Here is a 13,585-nt window from a genome sequence, read left to right as displayed (position 1 = left end):
TGGTATGTATGTGTAAAGATCTTCATCATGAAAAATTAGAGGAAAAAAACATAGTTTTCATGTTTGTCACTTCTCCCTTGCAAAGATTTTATATTTATTTCATCATCTTTTATAGGTGCCAAAATTACAGTTGTGGTACATTACAGCTGATATATAATAATCTAAAATAATGAAATGAATAAAATTGTCAATGTGGTGCTCACTACAGAGTGACCTACTAAATCAAATGGAGAAGCAAATGTGTGACAGAAACACACTATATAGAAAACACACTATATATAAAATATAAATCAGAAAAAATATATATCTATATCTATATCTATATCTATATCTATATATCTATATTTATATATCTATATATCTATATCTATATCTATATATCTATCTATATCTATCTATCTATCTATCTATCTATCTATCTATCTATCTATCTATATATATATATATATATATATATATATATATATATATATATATATATATATATATATATATATATATATATATTCTTATATTTTGTATTTTTAGTATCCTGGTGTGTATTTTTTCATATTTTTTTCTGATTTATATTTTATATATAGTGTATATATTTTATGTCTTAATTTATAGATGTGTTCTCTTGCTTTTTCTTACTGTCATTTTGCTGCTATGACATTACAAATTTCCCCTTGTGGGACTAATAGAGGATATTCTATTCTATTCTATTCTATTCTATTCTATTCTATTCTATTCTATTCTATTCTCAACTTTTACTCTAATCAGGGCTAATCACTCAACCCTGTCTACTAAAAATTACATTCTTATGCAACTATTTTGCAACAGCCATGCACCTGTCCTTCAGGCAATGCAGTATTAGTCAATGTTTTCTCCTCCCTCAGGTTTGCTGTCTCTGTGGGGCTTGAGCTACTAATTACAGCACATGTTTATATGTTAGTGGTGAACTTTATCTTTTTTTTCCTTCATAAATCATCTGCTTGCTGTGACTGAGGCTAAGCAATCATGTTTTCAAGGTTATAGTAAAAATGCTGACTGAGGTTGGGGAAAGGTTATCATCTTGGTTGAACATTCAGCATTAACTTGACACACAATGTGGATTGCATCTGCAAGTATTTTACTCGTTTAAATAAACCAAACACAAATTGTCACTGCTTACATTTTACACAGCTAACTTTTCTGGACTGGAAAGAAATCTTGCCAGTGACCTTAATTCACCCATAGAATATTTTTCTCAAATGTGACTGGTAAAGCATGTTAGTAGTACAAATAGAGTTCATTATTTCTGTCAATGACCTCACAGCTTGCAGCTTTAGCAGAGGTTACTACCCTTTCTCTAGTCCATAATCTATTTCTCTTCCTAAAGTCTGTTCTGCCAGTTATGGTGAGCATGTAAGACACAGATTGAAAGTTCACAATGACTTCTGTCATTGCCAGCAAAGATAAATCTGCTGCATTGACTGTCAATAGTGCAGTCTCCGAGCAGCTTAGAGGGAGCTCTCGTCTCGTCATTCCTGCCTAAGCCTCTAAGGGGGCCGTGTGGTGAACTGGCAGCCACTACTCTTTTCATCCATTCTGAGAGAACTGAATAAAGTTCAGAGGAATTACAAGAATCTACCCACTTACACCCAGAGTAGCTGGCATAAGCATGATTACTGAATCAGTCTTAAAATTGTTTACACAATTGCCAACGTGACGTAGTTGAGTCAACATGGCTGTAGATAGTCTGGATCATGTGGGCAGTTGATACTTAACTCAAAGCTCACGTTCACTCATTTAGATCAGCTGCAAGATACTTAAATGTTGTGGGAGGACAGACCAGCTCTCTTTTTTTCCTCAAAGATCTTCCCTGCCATGTTTCAGATCACTAAACCACTGGGTTCTCTAATCAGTAGCGTATAATCCAACACTACGCCACTATGGTAGTTGCAGTGAAAAATTCTTGACAGGGTGGTCTGTTTACCAAAACAGAATTTGTTTATCTAGTATATCCAAAATTTTGTGGCAGCCATCTGCTCAATGCTTATTTATGTTTTGTGTAATAACACGTCCATGCCCAGTATTTGGCAACTACAAATAATTAGGTTTAACTCTGAAATGCTGGAAAATCATATCTCCTTCCTCCATGAAGTCACTTTTGTGAATTGCTATTAAATCCAACAAAGCCAACCTGATTTGGACTTTAGAGACTGAGCAAAGTGGTGTAATTAAAACACTCTAGTGTCTGTTAACCATATCGAAAATGATTATGAGAGGTTTTAGATGCAGGTGTCTTTCAGCAGGCGTTCTTTTGCATTAGCAGCGATTGTTCATTAGAGAATGTGTGGTGCAATGGTGTAATAATTATCTCGCCTACAACCATTTTAATGTGTCTAATTGGATCATTTGTAGATATACTGAATATTAAAAATGTCTTTGTTCCCATTAATTTCAAGAACATGAATGACTTAAGAACTTCTATACAAATCTGGAAAAGCAATAAGAAGACATTGCTCATTTAATCCAACCTTCTGACTGGCTTCAGAAGGTTATAGTGCATTTATTTCAGTTGTGCAGATATACACAATAAAATCAGTTGTACTGTAGGTTGCACATTGCCTGTTATCCAGTGAAAAAGACTTAAACCGGTGTTGAGTGATAGTGAGTGACAGTGCCACAGTGCACCGCATGAGAACAGACTTAATACCAACACATTTTGAAGAACCCCTGAAGGTCTGCAGCTAAAAATAAAAACAAGGCTAACTCCTTGATGCAGAACACCTGTCCTAGACACAGTTCATCCTGGACCCTTCATTGTTTATCCTCAACATTCAAGAGGAGGCAGGCCTGAATTCAGAAAAAAGAGGTATCTTTGCCATTTTATCCAAAAGTAGAAAATGTCAAATTTTAACTTTTAAAAGATATATTCTTTAATGATTAATGTCAAGAGCACAGGCTATGCCATGACTTTATTTAACAGAGTTAATTTCAAAGCACCCCTACGTAAAAGAGACAGGAATCATATGCACAAAACGGTGCAAAGGAAGTGGGGAGAAGCCAACCAGGATTCTATGACCATCGGCTGTAAGTATGAGGCAAACCAACTCCTGGGGAAACTGATTAGAACAGGCTCACAACTTCAGGCAACACAGTGATTAGCTGAAAGAGCTCATTTGCATGCTCTTTTCATCTCCAACAAATTCTCAGGAAGCACCATTGGATAAGGTCACTGGTGTCAGTCTCCCTGTGTACCAGCTGAGAATGTAAACAGATCAAGCACACAACAGCCATTTAAGCAAGTCCACGAAGAGCCTCTACTCTTGATCATATCAACAATGTTGACTTCAAATTAATGTCAAAGGTGCTTGACATCCTTGAAGTCAGATGTAGGGACATCTGAATATTCACATGACAGAACCTGTCAGCCAGTTGAGCATGCAGCTTGAATGTAGCCATGTAGAGGTACTAGGGGGTGTAAAAACTGTATTCTGTTGATGAGGTGAACTGTCACAGCTGGCCAATAATCTTTGTACATCCTTCACCAAAAGTAATCTGTAAGCTGGACATTTAGTTGGTGCTGATGCTGTGAGCTAAATGCTAATGCTAACATGCTAACATGCTTAATATGGCAGTGATGATGTGGTAGTGTCTATTACTCCACCAGGGAAAACGATGGAGTTATGTGACGGCGTTGGTTTGTCTGTCTGTCCACTTATCTGTCTGTTTGCAACATTACTCAAAAACGGATTAATGGGTTTCGATGAAATTTTCAGGGAAAGTCAGAAACAACACAAGAAACAAGTGATTACATTTTGGCAGCGATGCAGCTTAGAAACTGGATTCACAGATTTGTTAAAGATTTACGTATCATTGCCAGATAGTAGCACGGCATCATTCTAACTATGACTACAAGTGAACACTACGTCAGCTGCCTGCTGATGATCACATGATTGCGATCCTTCTACAAATCCATCGCTGCGGACTACAATTTTTTTTAAAGATTTCATCCGTGGGTAATGATACAAGGAATGAACAGCTTTGGTGGAGTACTGCACTGAGTGCTTTTCTAGTATTATTTTGGCATTCTAACATTTACAAAGTAGCAAAATATGAAGCAAAATATTACTATAAGATTTTGAATGGATAATTGCACTCAGTACAAAGAGACAATCCCATAGCCATACATTACATCCTAAGGGGATCATGAACTTCTGTATATTTCACAAAGAAATCTAATATTTTTCCTTAGAGAGGCGCTAGAAGAAATGTGCAAGGATCATCAAACCCATGTTTGTAGATATTCACATGTATTATAGGAAAAGTTAGCCATCAAAATCAGTACGCTGCTCTCACTATGGGGAATATGAACATGTTAAGAAATGCACTGGCAGTTAAGAGATTTTATTCAGTAGTCATGAGATGGACTAATGGTGGAATAATCATCAGAATCATTGACCACTATCAAGACAACTAAATTATGTTTTGCAACTTCTCTGTTCATGTGAACTTTCTTTCATTTTCAAAGTAGGGGTTTGTTGCTCATCATCTTTCAAAAGTCAAAGCTAATCAAAACAGTAATTGTGACACGCTATTGTAGTTAACACCACACAGAGATTTCTGCAAAGTCAGGTAAGCATTATTCAAAGTGAAATGACCAGTGAGTGACCAGTCTCTTAGAACAACTACATAATACCAGTATTTAATCAATTTTCAAAATTCACTGGCAATAGATTTAATTGAAAATGTACAAATAAAAATATATATTACAAGTATATAGCAATAACTTTGCCAAAACTTACGAACACAGAGCATAGAAAAAATAATGCTATAAAAGAAAAAATGAAATATGTGAGAATAATTTATAATAATGAACCCAATGTGTATGTAGTATACTGTCTGTACAATCGTCAAACAAACATAAAAGGAAATATGGACAAAATATGTCAAGGTGTCTAACTATGATCAATTACTGTAGAAAAAGTAAAAGTAAATGGAAAAAAATAGTTTAACCATTTTGGCTTTCTTTGTTTCTCTTTTGCCCTTCATGTTCTTTGTGTTATGGTAATGTTGCACATTCAGGATAAACTACTGGGCTGATAAAGGTTTCATAGTTTGTTGTGATATAAAGCTTCACAGAACATCAGACACGACTGAAGAGTGGCTCCTTATTCATCCTACCGTGGCATTAAATGTCTCAATGCCATCTGGAGCTGCGAGAATAAAAACTCTCCTTTTAAAGATGCCCATTTTAATTGGTAAATATTTACTTGCAGGAGCTCTCGGTGGGCACACACATGACTTCTAATGAAACACTTTCAAGCCTGTGGGCTCTTGCTGCTTACTCTGAGTGTGATTCCAAATAAATGCAACCTGGGCTTGAACTGTTGATAATGATTGATAAGGGCCAGTAAAACACTGCACTGAACTGTGCAGTGAACATGCAGTGAATAATAACAGCACCAGTAGAATTACCCTTTCATTGGCTGTGTGTGTGCTTGTATAGTTTAAGTGATGTTTGATTGTGTTTAGCCACATGAAAAAGCTGTACTATATATGTTTGTGTGTACATTTATGTGTATGTGGTGTGTTTAGACTTGGTACCAAATCCAATCGTATATCATCATAATATTTTTTCCTACCACCTTGATATTGATAGATGTTTATAAAAGATAAATTAAAATCTGACTGCCAGTGACTTCTACAGAGCTGTGAAAGAGACATGAAGGAAAAACTTTAGATGGGAGGAAAGCAGGATCAAAAAGTCCTTTGCAAGGGAATACAAAAGCATTTCTGAAAACAAACATACAAAAAAAGTCAAAAGTGGGTCTATTTTTTTTCATTCCAAAATCCTGCATCTCTATTTGCTTGCATATTGAAGACATTTGAGCACAATGAGTTTTTGACATAGAACATCAATAAAGACACTTTTCATTTCAGGCTGAACTGCCATAAAATGTGTCTTTGTTACTTTAGTGTCTAGAACCTATTATGCGCATGTAGCTTGTTAGAGTGTTTACTTCGTGATGATTGCTTTTTTTTCTTATAGAAGAATGAATTCATAGTATGGACTAATGTGAATCTCTCTGTCTCCAAACCTGCTTGTGTCAATCTGTCAAAATTCATGTCTAAAATTTGCATATTCTAATATGAACCAGTGTACATGTGTGTGCTCCTGCTGCAGTTACAACTCTTATCCTAATCTAAACTGACTCTGTGTGTACATTAATCTCTGCTGCAGCAGCAGCAGCAGCAGCACATTGCCTTGCATGCTCTGCTCTCTATCCCTGACCCAGTATGCTGTGTGATCGTGCCTTACAGCCTCATTTGTCTCCATCAGGGGACAGGCGAGGTTACGACTCACCAAAGCGCAGTACGTTTCTGGCGGATCTCCACACGTGATATTTGGGGGGTCAAGGGCCACTCGCAGGTACTTTGTCATGTCAGTGGCTTCTGGCTGACAAGCCATGTAGTCCCATGCCAGGCCCTCCTCTGTATAGATCTGGGACTTGCACACGTCATAGTGTCCCCAGGCCGCAGGGTAATGTTGCATAGCATGCACCACACTGGTGCACACAGCCTGCAGAGTGAACAATACAGGCCAAAACATCGCTGCTCGCATTTGGTATGGTTTCTGTCGATTTCTTCAGTTGCTGCTTTGTCACAGAATAGACAGTATCACAGAGAATGTTCTAAATTAAATGCGGCTCTGAACAGTGCAGTGGGGCATTTGAGAACTGTGGCAGCATCTTACTACTTCTGTGTGTGAAGCTTTAGGCAACAATTAGCCTCCATTCAGTTATTTTGCCTTTGATTGCTACCACTTCTGCCTGGATGATGTGTCAAAAACTGAGATTCTTTGCTAGTGTTGACAGTTGATGAAAGGGTCAACGAACGGTCAGATCTGATGTGTAGACAGGAGTGGCACTCTTCATAAGTCAGCAGATGTCTGAACTTGATCTTCTGTCAATTGTGCTCTTTGCCACTGGCAGCGTCCTAAAGGACAAAAGAAAAAAGGCAATTTGGTGAATTAAATGTATTACATAAACACATAAAAACATTTGAAATGCAATATTAAAATTTTAACCGAGTTTTAACATGACTTGAAAGCACTTAAGTGAATAGGTAATGCATCTCACTACCACACACACACACACATGCATGTACACAATCACCAGGCAAGGTACTGCTGTTTGCATATATCCCTCAATAATAACCTTGCCAAAATCATTGTGTAAATTTCAAACTGAGTTTGTTCTGCAAAGCCTAATCTCCATTCGATTTTCATAGAAAATGGCTTATTTCCACGTGTCAAGTCACTGCATTTAAGTTATTGCTTTTTCCTATTCGTGCTCCTTTATAGATAAATGTAGAGCCGCGTTTGTCTCAATGCCTTGTAAAGCATTTGGGAAATATTAAAATAAAATTGGGAGACAGAAATGGTCTATTTGAGGGATTGTGTGTTTCTCAGAGCTGTCACATCAGTCAGATGGCATATCTCTTTAGGTAATAGTGCATGGCAGCTCTCAGTGCAGACCTACACGATCTCAGTGTCTCAGGTAAAAAGTGTGTGGTTGCAGGGGAAAAAAAGGAACAGCTATATACAGCTACCTCCACCAGAGTAAGACTTTAAATAGGAGTTAAGTTGCTGTTGACTGTCAATGTGCTTAGATAGCCTGAGGTTTTGCCTTAGTGAAAAAGAAATGTGTGTTGCCAGGAATAGCTGAGCAGAATAACACTTTCTAATTTAACCTTTGCTTACACAGGGCACACTTTCACCAAACATGTACAGTTATCCTCTTGTAAAGCGCCTTACAAGTTGATAGTGTCACGTCACATTTAGTCTTACAGGTTCTGACTGAAAAAATGTCCGTCACACAGAATATCCACAGAAGCAGTTGGAGGCTAAATGTCTCATGCAAGAGCATTTCTGCAGTACATGTGGTAAAAATGTTACTCCTTGACTTTCTTTGTCCACATTCTCCCAGCTGATACATGCAGTGAACCAGTAACTTTACAATTGACTGTCAGTGCTGAAATAAAAAAAATAACTGGAACTTGAAACATGTAGAGAGTCTTCTATATTCACAAAAATGAACTGCTTTGAGGTTTTTGTCAAAAGATTAAATTTTATCAAACAATAATAAATACCAAACCAAAGGACCGTGATTTAGATCAACAACAAACTCATCTTAAAGAGTCCTCTCTCTATTTATGAACACACACTAGGTGATCCCTGCCAACAAATGGAGTCATTAGAACTGACTATTTTAATTTCATCATCTTCTCTGGGCAAAAAACTGTGCCAATTTAAATGGGTTTTGACCACATCTAAGGCAATTACTGCTTTTCTTCTCCCAACCTAATGCCCTTTTTACAAAATGACTACGGGCTTGAATACATTCCAACTGTAATGAAAGATGTTCGTCTAAGCCAGAGAAATGATCTGCACTGCTCTTCAGACTGGACAGACTCTTCAAAGTGAGCCATGTCAGCAGGTATGGATGGCAAGCTTCATTTGACAGACCTCTGGTGTGAGAAAGAAAGAATCGGGTGGAAATAAAGGCAAAGAGGCAGAATTTGGCTCTTTAAATGTGCTCACGTCAATCACCGAGACTCCTAAGGAGAGGCCAATTACAAATTTGATAACGCGGTTGGAACTCTGAATGATGAATAAGCCGTTTCTTTCATGAGGATGGTGGTATTCAGTTTCATAAATATAAATGTCAATCTGTGATCAGAGATGCGTCATGGGATGGACTACTCTCATTTCCCATGTTCACAGACACACAGACACACACATCTCGACACCCCATCACACTCCCTCACCCCCTTTCATAATGCTGAGGTTGACTTTCATAATATAGACAATCAAATTAGGTTCCAGCGGCAGAGTGGTGGAGGTCACTTATTTTATTTTTATTTAATGGGGATCGTTCTAAGCTAATAAGAGACATCAAATGGAGGTAACCATGGGAATATCGGGTTTAATTCATAGACACCTGGAGTAATGAAATCTGTACAGATGAAAGGAAGGTATCAGGGTGCTCAGTGAACCTCCATAGACAGATATCATTCAACACCAGAGTGCTGTAAGGTGTCAGTAAGAGAACAAAAAGAAAAGAAAATATGTAAAATGCAAAATATTTCAAATTACTGTTGTGTTAAAGAGAATTTTTCTACACATAATGTGTCATGACACCAATTACAACACCACTTCATCTACTTGTATTTTTAAACATTGCTAAAAGAGGTGTAGTGTACGAATATCATTGTAATTAATAAAATAAAAATTATATATAAAATGTGCTGCCCTGGTTGTCAGATCACACTGGGCTTATACCTCATAACATTAAAATCACAAAATCACATAGGAGAACTAAAAATGCAATAAAAAAAATAATCTTCTTTGCTTTTTTTCCCCATCTTCTCATCTGTACCTCATACTGAAAATGTAAGGAAAAACCAGCGAATGTCATAATTTCACTGAGAAAAATATGAGGTCAGATTCTATATTAAAATTCATCAATATTTCAGCAGTTCTCCGTATGCAGGGAGAGAGAGCTTAGAGCTCAGGATGACCAACTCACCTCTCTCCCCCTCTCTTCCTCTCTGTCTCTTTTCCTTCACTTGTTTTTGAAGCCTCTAAAACACCCCCTTGTGTCCACTTGCATTCCATCCCCTGGACAGCTCAAGCATAGCAGAGTGTTTTAAAAGTCAGCAGACAGTCGTGCCCTGTGGCTTATATTGGTTGCAAACTCCCAGCCAGACTCCTAAAAACCATGGCGGATGTATTCCATTCATTTTATAGTAATCCCGCTTAAGCTTGGGTTTGCGTTCTGTCTCTGAGTGAAGCTTTCTGTTCGCCTTTAGGCTCCAACATCATGGCTGATATGAAAGAGAGCTGTCCTTGGTGCTGAAATGCAGGACATCAGATCTGCTCCCAAGCTCTACACGGATTGTGTGGACTGACATCACTGATTGTAAGATGACACTTTAATTGATTTCAAAATAAAAGCAAAACAAAAACTCAACACTGATGGAGCAGATTGATGCTCCCTCTGTGGTTTGTCCTGTGACAATTGCTATTTTTCTGTACTGGGCACCTAGTCAGGATTTTGGATATGCACACTACAACACCTCCTCATTGTGTTTATTGATTTTGTTGACTTCCAACCAATAACTTCTGATCCATAGCCAATTTTAGCAGACTGATGCTTTGTTTCTGGCTGATGTATGCAACAATAAATGGGTTAATGCTTCCAATGATCTCCGAGCCAAGAACCAACCCCTCAATATGAGTCACAGTGGGACTAACTGGCAAGCAGAATAATGTCTGTACTGAAACACATTTGTCTTGTGATTGTCTCTCCTCTCTACCTAGATCCCTCATTAAACCTCTCTTTCTTCAGCCCTTTCTTTGTCTCTCAATAATATCAGCCTTGCTGCAGTAGATCTAGATGCACATTAAACATACAATTAGTGCTCCTTAGCTACACCTTTAACCTCTGCAACTGGAGCCACTTGGTATTTACAGCAAACACTTGCTGAGCATTTCTGCAAAGAGCCATTTCCAAGAGAGGATGTGGGTGATGTGGTGACATTATGATGGTCCCAGTCATAGCTAACCAGCCAGCCAACACCACTGACACATACTGTATATGAAGTCTGCTGCCATATATTATTTAAAGTTTATTATTCAGAATGCACAGGAAGGTGCAAGCATCTTGGACATAAGCATCCATACAACCAGAAAGATGTGACAGAGACAAAAACAAAAGTCTCATAAATTACAGAATTTTCTGGTTTTGGCCATTAAGCCGATTTTACAATAGACATTTAACAGAGGCTTTATTCATTGTGTCCTGGGTCAGATTTTGCGCAGAGGCGAGGCACACCTAGATTTGACTCCACTGACCTGCCGCGCAACAGGTTAAAGTGACATTATTTAGTTTATTAAAAGGCTGGGGGTAACAGGGTTACATAAAATAACAACAGCTTTAGACAAACTACAAACGATGCAAATCGAGAATTATATATTCTCATGTGCTGCAAAATAAAGAAAACCTCGTCAACACAGTAAAAGTGTTTGAAGAGGTGAAACAGCAAAGCGCTCTGGACATTGACGGCAATTTTTTAAATTATACATTTCATGTGGACCTTCTTTCCCCTTTTCAACCCACTTGAAAGCCGACTCCTGTAACCGTTCCGCCCATTGAACAGTCCACTATAATTACCCTATTATTGCGCTTGCAGTAGCAGTTATGCTCACCATATAAGCGACAATGTGCATAAAGCAAAATACAAAATCTGAATCTCAAAACAAAATACTCACATTTAAATGCGCTCCAGGGACACGCTGCTCATTCAACAAGTTATTTACAGCCACGAGTAGTTGAGAAAGACTTTCGCACACAATTGACTGATTCTTCTGTTTCTTATCTTTTTCGATATTGCACCAGACGGAAAAATAAAAGTGATGTTTGCGCAGAAAGCGCGCATTTACATGAAGACCACAACGTTTTCTCTTTGTCCCAACTTTCTTTAAACTTTTGCGTCTGACCAAAGCAGCCTTTCCTCCCCAATAACATTCCGGGACCAAATCACCAGATCTTTTCTTTCGCTCTCACAAATACAACCGAGTATCGACGGGAGTCCGCGCAGGCTGTGTCAGTTTAGGCAGCGCCGTTTGGCGCAGCATTCATCGGAATGGCGCAAGACAAATACTTGAAATAGTCGTTTAGGAGATTCACAGTGGTCCAAATTTCATTAAAGTCCATCAGTGCTTCTTAAAACACATCCCGATGAGGAGCAACTCCTGGAGTTGTTTGGAAGGTTAGATTGATTTCTCAGCCCAGTCGAGTTGTGGACAGGAGGAGAGAGATAAGCAATCTTCCTCAAATGGAGCCACTATGTCCAGTTACATATGAGCACTCCGCCGGGTCCTAGAGATAATACTAACTCGCTGATTCATTCTCAACTTCAACCGTTGTTTTACGTGGCTCTTAATCCTAATTCTTATTTCTGTCCAAAATATACACCCATCGTTTCGCGGACTAAACGAAAAAGCGACTTTATCTTGCAAATGTGGTTTTGAAAAGAACAACATAAACACGAATTTATTCTCTTTTGTCTACATGAAGCAAATATTTAAGAACTCTGGGCATGAGACGACTTGATTAGTAAAAGCAGACACATTAGCAGTGGCACTAAATCATCTATTTAAAGTTGCTCGCTGACTATAGCTGCGTGTGTGGATCAGAAGCGTCCAAGTCTCTCACAGATCAAACAGAAGGAATCGTGAGCAGACTGGTGTCATCTGGAAAACACAACTATCAAAAGTGGTTGATTACACAATCTAACAAATTTGCAGTGTTCAGATAAAATCACTGCACCACTATTGTAGCTGTTATCGTGTAAATCTGACACAGAAGTGAACTCAGAGATTATTTATAATCACATCTGCTGCCATAAAGGAGCTACCATAAAGAAACGGACTGCATGCGGAGAGTAGGGTCACCAAAACTTGACAGACGCGAGTCTTCGCGGTTGAAAGTACTGCACAGTTAGAATGCAGCCGAAGTTTCAAGAGTATGATCGAATCAGGAAACAACGAAAACCCGAAAATACTGTATCATTTAATTTTGCGCCTCTGTGTTGATAACCGCCTGCAGGTCAGAGACACTGATTATTGCCACTACATCACCGCCTAAGGACTCGATGCTTTCGCAAAACAAAACAAAAAAAGATCTTACCTTGCGTCTAATAATGTGTGGGATTGGAACTGCGCTTGCAAAAACGACCAAGAGCAGAAAAAAACTCCTGGTCGGAGTTCGTGGTGTAATTGCGTGCTGAATTTGGTAGCAGAGCTGAAAGAATAACTAAAATTAGGTGCGTCTACTGGGCTCCCTTGGCGAGGAGTCACAGATGTCACCCTCTCCACTACAGGGTGCCAAGCAGCACGGCAAACAGCCACGGTGACAGGTCGCTTTGAATACGCATTTTAATTGTGGTGTAACGCCAACTGGTGGAGATTGCACGATAAGAACAACCGCACCCAGCTGAAGGTCACCACACAGTAACTGAGTAGCCCGTGTCCTCTGCCGGTGCAAGAACGCTTTCAAAACTATTAAGTTGGAGAATTAGTAACTCCGGCTCTTTATTCTTCGTTCACACCTCAACGGGAGCGCAGAATGATTGTGTTATTCAAAGACACAGAGCAAACCGGGACTTTTTGTCGGTTGTTGTTTAACAAAAACCCAAAGATACGAACTTCCATTCCTGTCTGCTTTCCCACACTGAACGTCTTCCATCTTCTTCTGTATCCCAACAGACAACATACACTAACATAATGACAGTTAGCCAACTGTCAGGTGCAATAAAACAAGTGCAATTGTAAATATTCTTAAATTTGTGTTCTTATTATCCTTGTGTTATTCAGCTTTTCTTATATTGTATATATTGTGTGTATACCTCAACTCTTTAATTTAAAGTTGAGTTTTGTCTTATTTTTTTCTTACTGTCACTTTGCTGCTGTGATGTTGCAAATTTCCCCTTGTGGGACTAATAAAGGATATTCTATTCTATTCTATTCTATTCTATTCTATTCTATTCT

General features: G+C 38.4%; 1 protein-coding gene across 3 annotated transcripts in view; it reads right to left on the bottom strand.

The window, feature by feature from the left end:
• LOC111579721 (netrin-G1-like) overlaps positions 1–12,981 on the bottom strand; it is a 73,570-nt gene extending 60,589 nt beyond the window's left edge. Inside the window, exons 1-2 of one of the 3 annotated variants that reach the window (XM_055014841.1) lie at positions 12,726–12,981; positions 6,335–6,966 (exon numbers count right to left, since the gene is read on the bottom strand). In XM_055014841.1, coding sequence (XP_054870816.1) covers positions 6,335–6,592 — 258 coding nt within the window. In that variant the 5' untranslated portion in view covers positions 6,593–6,966; positions 12,726–12,981. Of the gene's footprint in view, positions 1–6,334; positions 6,967–11,305; positions 11,895–12,725 lie in introns of those variants that run through there. The other 2 variants (XM_055014842.1, XM_055014840.1) reach the window with 2 other exon arrangements.
• Positions 12,982–13,585: the final 604 nt, after the last annotated feature.

This window comes from Amphiprion ocellaris, chromosome 10 (genome assembly GCF_022539595.1).
Source record: "Amphiprion ocellaris isolate individual 3 ecotype Okinawa chromosome 10, ASM2253959v1, whole genome shotgun sequence".
Classification (NCBI taxonomy): Eukaryota; Metazoa; Chordata; class Actinopteri; family Pomacentridae; genus Amphiprion; species Amphiprion ocellaris.
The sequence above is the reverse complement of the archived record's forward strand: the minus strand, read 5'-3'. Positions and strand labels throughout refer to the sequence as shown.